Below are 17,500 nucleotides of genomic sequence, written 5' to 3'. Positions count from 1 at the left end.
AGGGTTTCAAATTTGGGGAAATGACACTCTAGTTGTTTTATATTTTTGACATTTTGTCAGGAAATGCAGCTCTGTCTCAGGTTTTGCTGTTGTGCAGTGGTTGCACAGCCTTTCCTCTACAGGGAGCCAGGTTTTCCTGTGTCTACCCTTCTCAGTGGCAAGGCTGTGCTCCCTGAGCCTGTACTTTGTCAAGGTTTTTCTAAGGTTTTGATCAGTAACCATGGTCAAGTAGTTAGCCACAGTGTACTGTCGATTTAGGGCTAGATAGCACTGCATTTTGATTTGTGCTTGTGTTTCCCAATATGTAATGTAGTTTTGTTTTGACTGTGTTGTAATTTGTTTTATTCTGATTGATTGGATGTTCTGGTCCTGAGGCTTCAGTGTGTTAGAACAGGTTTGTGAGCTCACTCTCTGTCTCTCTTTTTCTCTCTGTCTCGCTGTCTCTCTTTTTCTCTTTCCCTCTGTGTCTCTCTCTCTCTCTCTCTCTCTCTCTCTCTCTCTCTCTCTCTCTCTCTCTCTCTCTCTCTCTCTCTCTCTCTCTGTCTCTCTCTCTTTTTCTCTTTCCCTCTGTCTGTCTGTCTGTCTGTCTGTCTGTCTGTCTGTCTGTCTGTCTGTCTGTCTGTCTGTCCCTCTCTCCCTCTGTCTGTCTCTGAATGTGTGTATGTGCATTCCTGCCTGTGTGTGTGTGTGTGTCTGTGTCTGTGTCTGTGTGTGTCTGTGTCTGTGTCTGTGTCTGTGTCTGTGTCTGTGTGTGTGTGTGTGTGTGTGTGTGTGTGTGTGTGTGTGTGTTTGTTTGTTTGTGTGTGTGAGAGCTATGCTGAAAATGAGGCCAGTGTCACTTCTTACATCATTTGTTGTTTAGCCAACATGAAGGGCCCCTAAACTACAGCCAGATGTATCTACTCTGTGTTATCATGAAGGGCCCCTAAACTACAGCCAGATGTATCTACTCTGTGTTATCATGAAGAGCCCCTAAACTACAGCCAGATGTATCTACTCTGTGTTATCATGAAGAGCCCCTAAACTACAGCCAGATGTATCTACTCTGTGTTATCATGAAGAGCCCCTAAACTACAGCCAGATGTATCTACTTTGTGTTATCATGAAGAGCCCCTAAACTACAGCCAGATGTATCTACTCTGTGTTATCATGAAGAGCCCCTAAACTACAGCCAGATGTATCTACTCTGTGTTATCATGGTTAAGGTGTAGCATTTTATCACGTGCCACTACGTAAGCGATTTTTAATTGGCTGATGCACAAACTTAACTGTTTTTGAATATTCGCAGGTATGGACCCTCCTCCCCAGTTTATAGAGGTGAAGGTAGAGGCCTTCACATTGGGTTTGTGTACAAAATAAAGCTGTGAGTTCTGAGAAATGGTTGCTAATTCCCTCAAGGCTTGTAACAGTTCCAAGTCCTACAAGGATTTATGTCTTGTTTGGACCAATAACCCAATGTAGTGCTGTATGTCATTCCTCCAATCCGTTTGACCTTTCACCTATTTATGTATTGTGAAACCTGTATTACAGCCCTGTAATGTGTTGTTTCTGTCAGCCTGTGTTCCCTGTGTTCCTGTAACATGCTTCATCTGTTTATAATGTTGGCCTGTGTTCCGTGTGTTCCTGCAATATGCTTCATCTGTTTATAATGCTGGCCTGTGTTCCTGCAATATGCTTCATCTGTTTATAATGCTGGCCTGTGTTCCTGTAACATGCTTCATCTGTTTATAATGCTGGCCTGTGTTCCTGTTAACATGCTTCATCTGTTTATAATGCTGGCCTGTGTTCCTGTAACATGCTTCATCTGTTTATAATGCTGGTCTGTGTTCCTGGAACATGCTTCATCTGTTTATAATGCTGGCCTGTGTTCCTGGAACATGTTTCATCTGTTTATAATGCTGGCCTGTGTTCCTGCAATATGCTTCATCTGTTTATAATGTTGGCCTGTGTTCCTGGAACATGCTTCATCTGTTTATACTGCTGGCCTGTGTTCCCTGTGTTCCTGCAATATGCTTCATCTGTTTATAATGCTGGCCTGTGTTCCTGGAAAATGCTTCATCTGTTTATAATGCTGGCCTGTGTTCCCCGTGTTCCTGCAACATGCTTCATCAGTTTATAATGCTGCCCTGTGTTCCTGTAACATGCTTCATCTGTTTATAATGCTGGCCTGTGTTCCTGCAATATGCTTCATCTGTTTATAATGCTGGCCTGTGTTCCCTGTGTTCCTGCAATATGCTTCATCTGTTTATAATGCTGGCCTGTGTTCCTGTAACATGCTTCATCTGTTTATAATGCTGGCCTGTGTTCCTGCAATATGCTTCATCTGTTTATAATGCTGGCCTGTGTTCCTGTAACATGCTTCATCTGTTTATAATGCTGGCCTGTGTTCCTGTAACATGCTTCATCTGTTTATAATGCTGGCCTGTGTTCCTGTAACATGCTTCATCTGTTTATAATGCTGGCCTGTGTTCCTGTAACATGCTTCATCGGTTTATAATGCTGGCCTGTGTTCCTGTAACATGCTTCATCTGTTTATAATGCTGGCCTGTGTTCCTGCAATATGCTTCATCTGTTTATAATGCTGGCCTGTGTTCCTGTAACATGCTTCATCTGTTTATAATGCTGGCCTGTGTTCCTGTAACATGCTTCATCTGTTTATAATGCTGGCCTGTGTTCCTGTAACATGCTTCATCTGTTTATAATGCTGGCCTGTGGTCCTGCAATATGCTTCATCTGTTTATAATGCTGGCCTGTGTTCCTGAAACATGCTTCATCTGTTTATAATGCTTCCCTGTGTTCCTGCAATATGCATCATCTGTTTATAATGCTGGCCTGTGTTCCTGTAACATGCTTCATCTGTTTATAATGCTGGCCTGTGTTCCTGCAATATGCTTCATCTGATTATATTGCTGGCCTGTGTTCCTGTAACATGCTTCATCTGTTTATAATGCTGGCCTGTTTTCCTGTAACATGCTTCATCTGTTTATAATGCTGGCCTGTATTCCTGTAACATGCTTCATCTGTTTATAATGCTGGCCTGTGTTCCTGTAACATGCTTCATCTTTTTATAATGCTGGCCTGTGTTCCTGTAATATGCTTCATCTGTTTATAATGCTGGCCTGTGTTCATGCAACATGCTTCATCTGTTTATAATGCTGGCCTGTGTTCCTGCAATATGCTTCATCTGTTTATAATGCTTGCCTGTGTTCCTGCAACATGCTTCATCTGTTTATAATGCTGGCCTGTGTTTCTGTAACATGCTACATCTGTTTATAATGCTTGCCTGTCTTCCTGTAACATGCTTCATCTGTTTATAATGCTGGCCTGTGTTCCTGCAATATGCTTCATCTGTTTATAATGCTGGCCTGTAATCCCTGTGTTCCTGTAATATGCTTCATCTGTTTATAATGCTGGCCTGTGTTCCTGTAATATGCTTCATCTGTTTATAATGATGGCCTGTGTTCCTGTAACATGCTTCATCTGTTTATAATGATGGCCTGTGTTCCTGTAACATGCTTCATCTGTTTATAATGCTGGCCTGTGTTCCTGCAATATGCTTCATCTGTTTATAATGCTGGCCTGTGATCCCTGTGTTCCTGTAATATGCTTCATCTGTTTATAATGCTGGCCTGTGTTCCTGTAATATGCTTCATCTGTTTATAATGATGGCCTGTGTTCCTGTAACATGCTTCATCTGTTTATAATGCTGGCCTGTTTTCCTGTAACATGCTTCATCTGTTTATAATGCTGGCCTGTGTTCCTGCAATATGCTTCATCTGTTTATAATGCTGGCCTGTGATCCCTGTGTTCCTGTAATATGCTTCATCTGTTTATAATGCTGGCCTGTGTTCCTGTAACATGCTTCATCTGTTTATAATGATGGCCTGTGTTCCTGTAACATGCTTAATCTGTTTATAATGCTGGCCTGTGTTCCTGCAATATGCTTCATCTGTTTATAATGCTGGCCTGTGATCCCTGTGTTCCTGTAATATGCTTCATCTGTTTATAATGCTGGCCTGTGTTCCTGTAATATGCTTCATCTGTTTATAATGATGGCCTGTGTTCCTGTAACATGCTTCATCTGTTTATAATGCTGGCCTGTTTTCCTGTAACATGCTTCATCTGTTTATAATGCTGGCCTGTGTTCCTGCAATATGCTTCATCTGTTTATAATGCTGGCCTGTGATCCCTGTGTTCCTGTAATATGCTTAATCTGTTTATAATGCTGGCCTGTGTTCCTGTAATATGCTTCATCTGTTTATAATGATGGCCTGTGTTCCTGTAACATGCTTCATCTGTTTATAATGCTGGCCTGTGTTCCTGTAACGTGCTTCATCTTTTTATAATGATGGCCTGTGTTCCTGTAACGTGCTTCATCTGTTTATAATGCTGGCCTGTGTTCCTGTAACATGCTTCATCTGTTTATAATGCTGGCCTGTGTTCCTGCAATATGCTTCATCTGTTTATAATGCTGGCCTGTGTTCCTGGAACATGCTTCATCTGTTTATAATGCTGGCCTGTGTTCCTGCAATATGCATCATCTGTTTATAATGCTGGCCTGTGTTCCTGTAACATGCTTCATCTGTTTATAATGCTGGCCTGTGTTCCTGCAATATGCTTCATCTGTTTATAATGCTGGCCTGTGTTCCTGTAACATGCTTCATCTGTTTATAATGCTGGCCTGTTTTCCTGTAACATGCTTCATCTGTTTATAATGCTGGCCTGTATTCCTGTAACATGCTTCATCTGTTTATAATGCTGGCCTGTGTTCCTGTAACATGCTTCATCTGTTTATAATGCTGGCCTGTGTTCCTGTAACGTGCTTCATCTTTTTATAATGATGGCCTGTGTTCCTGTAACGTGCTTCATCTGTTTATAATGCTGGCCTGTGTTCCTGTAACATGCTTCATCTGTTTATAATGCTGGCCTGTGTTCCTGGAACATGCTTCATCTGTTTATAATGCTGGCCTGTGTTCCTGCAATATGCATCATCTGTTTATAATGCTGGCCTGTGTTCCTGTAACATGCTTCATCTGTTTATAATGCTGGCCTGTGTTCCTGCAATATGCTTCATCTGTTTATAATGCTGGCCTGTGTTCCTGTAACATGCTTCATCTGTTTATAATGCTGGCCTGTTTTCCTGTAACATGCTTCATCTGTTTATAATGCTGGCCTGTATTCCTGTAACATGCTTCATCTGTTTATAATGCTGGCCTGTGTTCCTGTAACATGCTTCATCTTTTTATAATGCTGGCCTGTGTTCCTGTAATATGCTTCATCTGTTTATAATGCTGGCCTGTGTTCATGCAACATGCTTCATCTGTTTATAATGCTGGCCTGTGTTCCTGCAATATGCTTCATCTGTTTATAATGCTGGCCTGTGTTCCTGCAACATGCTTCATCTGTTTATAATGCTGGCCTGTGTTTCTGTAACATGCTTCATCTGTTTATAATGCTTGCCTGTGTTCCTGTAACATGCTTCATCTGTTTATAATGCTGGCCTGTGTTCCTGCAATATGCTTCATCTGTTTATAATGCTGGCCTGTGATCCCTGTGTTCCTGTAATATGCTTCATCTGTTTATAATGCTGGCCTGTGTTCCTGTAATATGCTTCATCTGTTTATAATGATGGCCTGTGTTCCTGTAAAATGCTTCATCTGTTTATAATGATGGCCTGTGTTCCTGTAACATGCTTCATCTGTTTATAATGCTGGCCTGTGTTCCTGCAATATGCTTCATCTGTTTATAATGCTGGCCTGTGATCCCTGTGTTCCTGTAATATGCTTCATCTGTTTATAATGCTGGCCTGTGTTCCTGTAATATGCTTCATCTGTTTATAATGATGGCCTGTGTTCCTGTAACATGCTTCATCTGTTTATAATGCTGGCCTGTTTTCCTGTAACATGCTTCATCTGTTTATAATGCTGGCCTGTGTTCCTGCAATATGCTTCATCTGTTTATAATGCTGGCCTGTGATCCCTGTGTTCCTGTAATATGCTTAATCTGTTTATAATGCTGGCCTGTGTTCCTGTAATATGCTTCATCTGTTTATAATGATGGCCTGTGTTCCTGTAACATGCTTCATCTGTTTATAATGCTGGCCTGTGTTCCTGTAACATGCTTCATCTTTTTATAATGATGGCCTGTGTTCCTGTAACGTGCTTCATCTGTTTATAATGCTGGCCTGTGTTCCTGTAACATGCTTCATCTGTTTATAATGATGGCCTGTGTTCCTGTAACGTGCTTCATCTGTTTATAATGATGGCCTGTGTTCCTATAACATGCTTCATCTGTTTATAATGCTGGCCTGTGTTCCTGTAACATGCTTCATCTGTTTATAATGCTGGCCTGTTTTCCTGTAACATGCTTCATCTGTTTATAATGATGGCCTGTGTTCCTGTAACGTGCTTCATCTGTTTATAATGCTGGCCTGTGTTCCTGCAATATGCTTCATCTGTTTATAATGCTGGCCTGTGTTCCTGCAACATGCTTCATCTGTTTATAATGCTGGCCTGTGTTTCTGTAACATGCTTCATCTGTTTATAATGCTTGCCTGTGTTCCTGTAACATGCTTCATCTGTTTATAATGCTGGCCTGTGTTCCTGCAATATGCTTCATCTGTTTATAATGCTGGCCTGTGATCCCTGTGTTCCTGTAATATGCTTCATCTGTTTATAATGCTGGCCTGTGTTCCTGTAATATGCTTCATCTGTTTATAATGATGGCCTGTGTTCCTGTAACATGCTTCATCTGTTTATAATGATGGCCTGTGTTCCTGTAACATGCTTCATCTGTTTATAATGCTGGCCTGTGTTCCTGCAATATGCTTCATCTGTTTATAATGCTGGCCTGTGATCCCTGTGTTCCTGTAATATGCTTCATCTGTTTATAATGCTGGCCTGTGTTCCTGTAATATGCTTCATCTGTTTATAATGATGGCCTGTGTTCCTGTAACATGCTTCATCTGTTTATAATGCTGGCCTGTTTTCCTGTAACATGCTTCATCTGTTTATAATGCTGGCCTGTGTTCCTGCAATATGCTTCATCTGTTTATAATGCTGGCCTGTGATCCCTGTGTTCCTGTAATATGCTTAATCTGTTTATAATGCTGGCCTGTGTTCCTGTAATATGCTTCATCTGTTTATAATGATGGCCTGTGTTCCTGTAACATGCTTCATCTGTTTATAATGCTGGCCTGTGTTCCTGTAACATGCTTCATCTTTTTATAATGATGGCCTGTGTTCCTGTAACGTGCTTCATCTGTTTATAATGCTGGCCTGTGTTCCTGTAACATGCTTCATCTGTTTTTAATGATGGCCTGTGTTCCTGTAACGTGCTTCATCTGTTTATAATGATGGCCTGTGTTCCTATAACATGCTTCATCTGTTTATAATGCTGGCCTGTGTTCCTGTAACATGCTTCATCTGTTCATAATGCTGGCCTGTTTTCCTGTAACATGCTTCATCTGTTTATAATGATGGCCTGTGTTCCTGTAACATGCTTCATCTGTTTATAATGATCGCCTGTGTTCCTGTAACGTGCTTCATCTGTTTATAATGATGGCCTGTGTTCCTGTAACATGCTTCATCTGTTTATAATGCTGGCCTGTGTTGTGTTCAGGCCTTGTATTGCATCACTGTGAAACCGCTTACATAACAGCACACAACTGTGTGTGTGTGTGTGTGTGTGTGTGTGTGTGTGTGTGTGTGTGTGTGTGTGTGTGTGTGTGTGTGTGTGTGTGTGTGTGTGTGTGTGTGTAACTTCTTAAGTACGTCATTTGGTCCCTGACAGCTACAGTCAGCGTCGACACGTGTCTCTAACAGTCACCACAATTATCTGGTCTCTGGCTGATTCAATGTGTTTCTCAGATGATATCTTTATATCAGATATATCTATAGGCCAGTTACATTACAGTACAATACCAACACCCTAAATAAATCAGGAGTGGTGGAAACACCTTCAATCTAACTGCTTCACAAAGAACATGGCATGGTGTCTCATTAGATACTGCACTGTATTCAGAACCCATATCATAATGCACTGTATTCAGAACCCATACACTGTATTCAGAACCCATATCATACTGCACTGTATTCAGAACCCATATCATACTGCACTGTATTCAGAACCCATATCATATCATACTGCACTGTATTCAGAACCCATATCATACTGCACTGTATTCAGAACCCATATCATATCATACTGTATTCAGAACCCATATCATATCATACTGCACTGTATTCAGAACCCATATCATACTGCACTGTATTCAGAACCCATATCGTATCATACTGCGCTGTATTCAGAACCCATATCATACTGCACTGTATTCAGAAACCATATCATATCATACTGCACTTTATTCAGAACCCATATCATACCTCACTGTATTCAGAACCCATATCATACTGCACTGTATTCAGAACCCATATCATATCATACTGTATTCAGAACCCATATCATACTGCACTGTATTCAGAACCCATATCATATCATACTGCACTGTATTCAGAACCCATATCATACTGTACTGTATTCAGAACCCATATCATATCATACTGCACTGTATTCAGAACCCATATCATACTGTACTGTATTCAGAACCCATATCATACTGCACTGTATTCAGAACCCATATCATACTGCACTGTATTCAGAACCCATATCATACTGCACTGTATTCAGAACTCATATCATATCATACTGCACTGTATTCAGAACCCATATCATACTGTACTGTATTCAGAACCCATATCATACTGCACTGTATTCAGAACCCATATCATACTGCACTGTATTCAGAACCCATATCATATCCTGGAATACTGTGCGGTATGAGATGACATGAGTTTGGAATACTGGCTGGCAGGCAACGACCCGTGTGTCTGGCATCTGAAGCAGTCCCACTGAAACATGTATTGGTACCGCTAGATGGAATTGTGTTGCAGTGTTGTTTTTCATCCTTGCTTTTGCAATAACTGGAATAATGTCAGAATGTCAGAATCAGTTCTGTTTTGATTGCTTCATCCCATTGAGTTTTTAAACCCCAAACAAAATCTACAAGCCACGAGTTAGTTAACCCTCTCATAAACTATGAGCAGCAACACTGTACTGTTGAAATCCACTGTAGGCTCTCCACACACCTGCACTGGCACCTGGTGGCGGTTCCCTGTTACTACAGTCTAGAGCCCAGCTGTAGTTACTACAGTCTAGAGCCCAGGATATACCCAGCTGTAGTTACTACAGTCTAGAGCCCAGGATATACCCAGCTGTAGTTACTACAGTCTAGAGCCCAGGATATACCCAGCTGTAGTTACTACAGTGTAGAGCCCAGGATATACCCAGCTGTAGTTACTACAGTCTAGAGCCCAAGATATACCCAGCTGTAGTTACTACAGTGTAGAGCCCAGGATATACCCAGCTGTAGTTACTACAGTGTAGAGCCCAGGATATACCCAGCTGTAGTTACTACAGTCTAGAGCCCAGGATATACCCAGCTGTAGTTACTACAGTCTAGAGCCCAGCTGTAGTTACTACAGTCTAGAGCCCAGCTGTAGTTACTACAGTCTAGAGCCCAGGATATACCCAGCTGTAGTTACTACAGTCTAGAGCCCAGGATATACCCAGCTGTAGTTACTACAGTCTAGAGCCCAGGATATACCCAGGTGTATTTACTACAGTCTAGAGCCCAGGATATACCCAGCTGTAGTTACTACAGTCTAGAGCCCAGGATATACCCAGCTGTAGTTACTACAGTCTAGATCCCAGGATATACCCAGCTGTAGTTACTACAGTCTAGAGCCCATGATATACCCAGCTGTAGTTACTACAGTCTAGAGCCCAGGATATACCCAGCTGTAGTTACTACAGTCTAGAGCCCAGCTGTAGTTACTACAGTCTAGAGCCCAGGATATACCCAGCTGTAGTTACTACAGTGTAGAGCCCAGGATATACCCAGCTGTAGTTACTACAGTCTAGAGCCCAGCTGTAGTTACTACAGTCTAGAGCCCAGGATATACCCAGCTGTAGTTACTACAGTGTAGAGCCCAGGATATACCCAGCTGTAGTTACTACAGTCTAGAGCCCAAGATATACCCAGCTGTAGTTACTACAGTGTAGAGCCCAGGATATACCCAGCTGTAGTTACTACAGTGTAGAGCCCAGGATATACCCAGTTGTAGTTACTACAGTCTAGAGCCCAGGATATACCCAGCTGTAGTTACTACAGTCTAGAGCCCAGCTGTAGTTACTACAGTCTAGAGCCCAGCTGTAGTTACTACAGTCTAGAGCACAGGATATACCCAGCTGTAGTTACTACAGTCTAGAGCCCAGGATATACCCAGCTGTAGTTACTACAGTCTAGAGCCCAGGATATACCCAGCTGTATTTACTACAGTCTAGAGCCCAGGATATACCCAGCTGTAGTTACTACAGTCTAGATCCCAGGATATACCCAGCTGTAGTTACTACAGTCTAGAGCCCATGATATACCCAGCTGTAGTTACTACAGTCTAGAGCCCAGGATATACCCAGCTGTAGTTACTACAGTCTAGAGCCCAGCTGTAGTTACTACAGTCTAGAGCCCAGGATATACCCAGCTGTAGTTACTACAGTGTAGAGCCCAGGATATACCCAGCTGTAGTTACTACAGTCTAGAGCCCAAGATATACCCAGCTGTAGTTACTACAGTGTAGAGCCCAGGATATACCCAGCTGTAGTTACTACAGTGTAGAGCCCAGGATATACCCAGCTGTAGTTACTACAGTCTAGAGCCCAGGATATACCCAGCTGTAGTTACTACAGTCTAGAGCCCAGCTGTAGTTACTACAGTCTAGAGCCCAGCTGTAGTTACTACAGTCTAGAGCCCAGGATATACCCAGCTGTAGTTACTACAGTCTAGAGCCCAGGATATACCCAGCTGTAGTTACTACAGTCTAGAGCCCAGGATATACCCAGCTATAGTTACTACAGTCTAGAGCCCAGCTGTAGTTACTACAGTCTAGAGCCCAGCTGTAGTTACTACAGTCTAGAGCCCAGGATATACCCAGCTGTAGTTACTTCAGTCTAGAGCCCAGGATATACCCAGCTGTAGTTACTACAGTCTAGAGCCCAGGATATACCCAGCTGTATTTACTACAGTCTAGAGCCCAGGATATACCCAGATGTAGTTACTACAGTCTAGATCCCAGGATATACCCAGCTGTAGTTACTACAGTCTAGAGCCCAGGATATACCCAGCTGTAGTTACTACAGTCTAGAGCCCATGATATACCCAGCTGTAGTTACTACAGTCTAGAGCCCAGGATATACCCAGCTGTAGTTACTACAGTCTAGAGCCCAGCTGTAGTTACTACAGTCTAGAGCCCAGCTGTAGTTACTACAGTCTAGAGCCCAAGATATACCCAGATGTAGTTACTACAGTGTAGAGCCCAGGATATACCCTGCTGTAGTTACTACAGTCTAGAGCCCAGGATATACCCAGCTATAGTTACTACAGTCTAGAGCCCAAGATATACTCAGCTGTAGTTACTACAGTCTAGAGCCCAAGATATATTCAGCTGTAGTTACTACAGTCTAGAGCCCAGGATATACCCAGCTGTAGTTACTACAGTGTAGAGCCCAGGATATACCCAGCTGTAGTTACTACAGTCTAGAGCCCAGCTGTAGTTACTACAGTCTAGAGCCCAGGATATACCCAGCTGTTGTTACTACATGTCACGTCCTGACCAATATTTAGGTATTATTTCTATTATATTTGGTTAGGACGTGGCAGAGGTATATTTGTTTTGTATTATCGGGTTTTGTGTGTGGTGTAGTGGGGTGTATTAGTTTGGTATAGGTTCTAGGTTTGTTTTTCTATGTGTAGTTTTGGGTGCTGGACTCTCAATTGGAGGCAGGTGTTTCTAGTTGCCTCTGATTGGGAGTCCCATAAGTAGGTGTGTGTTTGTTTGGTTTTCGTGGGTAGTTGTTTTTGCACTGCGTGTTGTGTGCCTGCAAAACTGGTCCTGTCGTGTATATTGTTTTCCAATGGATGCGTTACTCCTTTTTTAAATTAAAACATGAGCATCCATATTCCCGCTGCAGTTTGGTCTATTCAACACGGCTCTTTTTGTGACAGAACTACCCACCACCAAAGGACCAAGCAGCGGAGAAGAGGACAGAGGCAAGTGAGGGAGGAATGTTGGAGGCAGCCCCAATAATTTTTTAGGGGGGGGCACAAGGGCTATTTGGCGGGGCGAGATTACAGCCCCAGGCCAGCTCCCCGTACCCTTGTAGGGCAGACTGGACAGGTCCCGTGCTTTGGGGTTGGGGCTGTGATGAGGCCTGGGATTTTCAGGCCGGTAGGCAAGGTACCAGCGCCCCGCATGTGCCAGGGCGAAGTAGGCATCGAGCCGGAAGGGGTGATGCCAACCCTGCGCTCAAGACCGCCAGTGCGTCCTTTCAGTCCGGTGTTTCCCGCTAGATGCACTAGCATGGAGGTGCGTGTCTCCAGGCCGGCACGTCCAGTACCAGCCCCACGCATCAGGAGTCTAGTGCGTCAGCCCAGCACCGCCAGTCAACAGTCGTCGGAGCTGCCCGCCAGTCAACAGTCGTCGGAGCTGCCCGCCAGTCAACAGTCGTCGGAGCTGCCCGCCAGTCAACAGTCGTCGGAGCTGCCCGCCAGTCAACAGTCGTCGGAGCTGCCCGCCAGTCAACAGTCGTGGGAGCTGCCCGCCAGTCAACAGTCGTCAGAGCTGCCCGCCAGTCAACAGTCGCCGGAGTGGCCAGACTGCGCTGAACTGCCGGAGTGGCCAGACTGCGCTGAACTGCCGGAGTGGCCAGACTGCGCTGAACTGCCGGAGTGGCCAGACTGCGCTGAACTGCCGGAGTGGCCAGACTGCGCTGAACTGCCGGAGTGGCCAGACTGCGCTGAACTGCCGGAGTGGCCAGACTGTTCCCCGGCCCAGCCCGAGGGGCCCTCCTGTCCCCCGGCCCGGCCCGAGGGGCCGTCCTGTCCCCCGGCCCGGCCCGAGGGGCCCTCCTGTCCCCCGGCCCGGCCCGAGGGGCCCTCCTGTCCCCCGGCCCAGCCCGAGGGGCCCTCCTGTCTCCCGGCCCAGCCCGAGGGGCCCTCCTGTCCCCCGGCCCAGCCCGAGGGGCCCTCCTGTCCCCGGCCCAGCCCGAGGGGCCCTCCTGTCCCCCGGCCCAGCCCGAGGGGCCCTCCTGTCCTCCGGCCCAGCCCGAGGGGTCCGTCTGCCTGGCGCAGCTATCGGCTCCACCGAAGTGGGCGACGCCGAGGGTGGAGCAGGGTCCACGTCCTGCACCGGAGCCACCTCCAGGATAGGTGGGTTGGGGAGGGAGGGTGTAGCACAGTGCCGTCGTTGACGGCAGCCACCCTCCCTTCCCTCCCTTATTGTTTAGGGGGTATTGCTTTTTGGTTTTGTTGGGGTAATGGGGATTTTTTTGTGTTTCTTTTAAGGTGCATTCCGGGGTCTGCACCTTTAGGGGGTAATGTCACGTCCTGACCAATATTTAGGTATTATTTCTATTATATTTGGTCAGGACGTGGCAGAGGTATATTTGTTTTGTATTATGGGGTTTTGTGTGTGGTGTAGTGGGGTGTATTAGTTTGGTATAGGTTCTAGGTTTGTTTTTCTATGTGTAGTTTTGGGTGCTGGACTCTCAATTGGAGGCAGGTGTTTCTAGTTGCCTCTGATTGGGAGTCCCTTAAGTAGGTGTGTGTTTGTTTGGTTTTCGTGGGTAGTTGTTTTTGCCTGCGTGTTGTGTGCCTGCAAAACTGTTCCTGTCGTGTATATTGTTTTCCAGTGGATGCGTTACTCCTTTTTTTAATTAAAACATGAGCATCCATATTCCCGCTGCAGTTTGGTCTATTCAACACGGCTCTTTTTGTGACACTACAGTCTAGAGCCCAGGATATACCCAGCTGTAGTTACTACAGTCTAGAGCCCAGGATATACCCAGCTGTAGTTACTACAGTCTAGAGCCTAAGATATACCCAGCTGTAGTTACTGCAGTCTAGAGCCCAGGATATACCCAGCTGTAGTTACTATAGTCTAGAGCCCAGCTGTAGTTACTACAGTCTAGAGCCCAGCTGTAGTTACTACAGTCTAGAGCCCAGGATATACCCAGCTGTAGTTACTACAGTCTAGAGGCCAAGATATACCCAGCTGTAGTTACTACAGTCTAGAGCCCAGCTGTAGTTACTACAGTCTAGAGCCCAAGATATACCCAGCTGTAGTTACTACAGTCTAGAGCCCAAGATATACCCAGCTGTAGTTACTACAGTCTAGAGCCCTGGATATACCCAGCTGTAGTTACTACAGTCTAGAGCCCAAGATATACCCAGCTGTAGTTACTACAGTCTAGAGCCCAGCTGTAGTTACTACAGTCTAGAGCCCAAGATATACCCAGATGTAGTTACTACAGTCTAGAGCTCAGGATATACCCAGCTGTAGTTACTACAGTCTAGAGCCCAGGATATACCCAGCCTGAGTTACTACAGTCTAGAGCCCAGGATATACCCAGCTGTAGTTACTACAGTCTAGAGCCCAGGATATACCCAGCTGTAGTTACTACAGTCTAGAGCCCAAGATATACCCAGCTGTAGTTACTACAGTCTAGAGCCCAGGATATACCCAGCTGTAGTTACTACAGTCTAGAGCCCAGCTGTAGTTACTACAGTCTAGAGCCCAAGTTATACCCAGATGTAGTTACTACAGTCTAGAGCTCAGGATATACCCAGCTGTAGTTACTACAGTCTAGAGCCCAGGATATACCCAGCTGTAGTTACTACAGTCTAGAGCCCAGGATATACCCAGCTGTAGTTACTACAGTCTAGAGCCCAGGATATACCCAGATGTAGTTAATGATGCCTAACATGCCAGTGGAGTGGAAACACTGACAGTGTTTGAGTGTTCAGGTATTCAACCCTATATTACCAGACAGTGTTTGAGTGTTCAGGTATTCAACTCTATATTACCAGACAGTGTGTGAGTGTTCAGGTATTCAAGCCTATATTACCAGACAGTTTATGAGTGTTCAGGTATTCAACCCTATATTACCAGACAGTGTTCGAGTGTTCAGGTATTCAACCCTATATTACCAGACAATGTTTGAGTGTTCAGGTATTCAACTCTATATTACCAGACAGTGTTCGAGTGTTCAGGTATTCAACCCTATATTACCAGACAATGTTTGAGTGTTCAGGTATTCAACTCTATATTACCAGACAGTGTTTGAGTGTTCAGGTTATTCAACCCGGTGTAGCTCACTTAGTTGTGTCACTCCCTCTTTACTGAGTCTATGGATGCAGTCAACACAGTCCGTGATCTCAAATGACATTCTTTAGGCTTTCCTGATCACAGATCAAATGGCATCCTATTTCCTGATCACAGATAGAATGGCATCCTATTTCCTGATCACAGATCAAATGGCATCCTATTTCCTGATCACAGAACAAATGGCATCCTATTTCCTGATCACAGATCAAATGGCATCCTATTTCCTGATCACAGATCAAATGGCATCCTATTTCCTGATCACAGATCAAATGACATCCTATTTCCTGATCACAGAACAAATGGCATCCTATTTCCTGATCACAGAACAAATGGCATCCTATTTCCTGAACACATTAAATGGTACCCTATTTCCTGATCAGAAGTAGTGCACTATTTAGGGAGTAGGGTTCTATACAGGCTTGCCTGAACACAGATTGGGTACTCGGGATACAGCCTCACAGATCAGTCTTAGTAGCTAATGCTTAAGGAATTGGCTTTGCAGCTGGATCCAGGCTTAATGCTCTACAACACAGGCTGATTGGACCCAGGCTTAGTGCTCTACAACACAGGCTGATTGGACCCAGGCTTAGTGCTCTACAACACAGGCTGATTGGACCCAGGCTGATTAGACCCAGGCTTAGTGTTCTACAACACAGGCTGATTGGACCCAGGCTGATTGGACCCAGGCTTAGTGCTCTACAACACAGGCTGATTAGACCCAGGCTGATTAGACCCAGGCTGATTAGACCCAGGCTTAGTGCTCTACAACACAGGCTGATTGGACCCAGGCTTAATACTCTACAACACAGGCTGATTGGACCCAGGCTGATTAGACACAGGCTGATTAGACCCAGGCTTAGTGTTCTACAACGCAGGCTGATTGGACCCAGGCTTAATGCTCTACAACACAGGCTGATTAGACCCAGGCTTAATGCTCTACAACACAGGCTGATTGGACCCAGGCTGATTAGACCCAGGCTGATTAGACCCAGGCTTAGTGCTCTACAACACAGGCTGATTGGACCCAGGCTTAATGCTCTACAACACAGGCTGATTGGACCCAGGCTTAATGCTCTACAACACAGGCTGATTAGACCCAGGCTTAATGCTCTACAACACAGGCTGATTAGACCCAGGCTTAGTGCTCTACAACACAGGCTGATTGGACCCAGGCTTAGTGCTCTACAACACAGGCTGATTGGACCCAGGCTTAATGCTCTACAACACAGGCTGATTGGACCCAGGCTTAGTGCTCAACAACACAGGCTGATTAGACCCAGGCTGATTGGACCCAGGCTGATGGGACATTGACTGGATGGCTAAGTCAGTCCATCAGTTGGAGTAATGTTTCAGTGCTGTGATGCCGGCTTCTTGATTAAGTGTATTCCAGTTCAAAGGGTTAACAAAGCTTTGATTAAGATGATGTGACATTGAGTAAAATGGCTTCTTTGATAACTGGCACAAATGTCCACGTCACACGGATATGCTGATGTTAGTATGAATTGTGACAAAAAAATGTCTATTTTTTGCAACAGTACAGGAAGTCACCACATACACAAAATGGTGCCATATTTCCTTGTATCAGATGTTGTGAAGGTTAAATGTTGTCTTGGGGGAGAAACCAGCCAGCGAGTGTTTGATGTTTTCTTCCTGGTGAACTGTGATGGGTTTCATGTTGACATGAGACAATCCTGACTTACTGTTTTCTCTCTCTCTCTCTCTCTCTCTCTCTCTCTCTCTCTCTCTCTCTCTCTCTCTGTCTCTGTCTCTCTCTGTCTCTCTCTCTCTTTGTGTCTCTCTGTCTCTCTGTCTCTGTCTCTCTCTCTCTCTCTCTCTGTCTCTCTGTCTCTCTGTCTCTCTGTCTCGCTCTTTCTCTCTCTCTCTCTTTGTTTTCTTCCCTCTCTCCAGCTCAAATTGAAATTATTCCTTGCAAGATATGTGGAGATAAGTCGTCAGGTATCCACTACGGCGTGATCACCTGCGAAGGCTGCAAGGTAAGAAGAAACATATACGTTTATGATGTCACTTCCTGCTGGGGTTGCCATGGAGATGGTACTCGACAACGACCGTTGGGTTTTCCTCTCCCTTTGTTCTTTTGACTCAGACACGGTTGCAAGAATTTGCTTTTAGAAATCTCTTCCGAGGGAAATTTCAAAGTTATGAACAATGGCAGCCAGTTTCTGTGTTGCTATTCAATCATGGCGTGCGCTATACTTCCA

The 17,500-nt window shown here is 44.7% G+C and overlaps 1 protein-coding gene across 2 annotated transcripts in view; it reads left to right on the top strand.

Annotated features, from left to right (window-relative positions):
- The window catches only part of LOC106588010 (nuclear receptor ROR-alpha A), a 106,126-nt gene that overhangs the window by 30,410 nt on the left and 58,216 nt on the right, over positions 1-17,500 (top strand). For both annotated transcript variants that reach the window (XM_045689752.1, XM_045689753.1), the window contains exon 2: positions 17,190-17,275. In XM_045689752.1, the coding sequence (XP_045545708.1) occupies positions 17,190-17,275 (86 nt within the window). The remainder of the gene's footprint in view (positions 1-17,189; positions 17,276-17,500) is intronic.

The sequence above is a fragment of the Salmo salar genome, chromosome ssa11 (genome assembly GCF_905237065.1).
Source record: "Salmo salar chromosome ssa11, Ssal_v3.1, whole genome shotgun sequence".
In the NCBI taxonomy this organism is placed as follows: domain Eukaryota; kingdom Metazoa; phylum Chordata; class Actinopteri; order Salmoniformes; family Salmonidae; genus Salmo; species Salmo salar.
The sequence above is the reverse complement of the archived record's forward strand: the minus strand, read 5'-3'. Positions and strand labels throughout refer to the sequence as shown.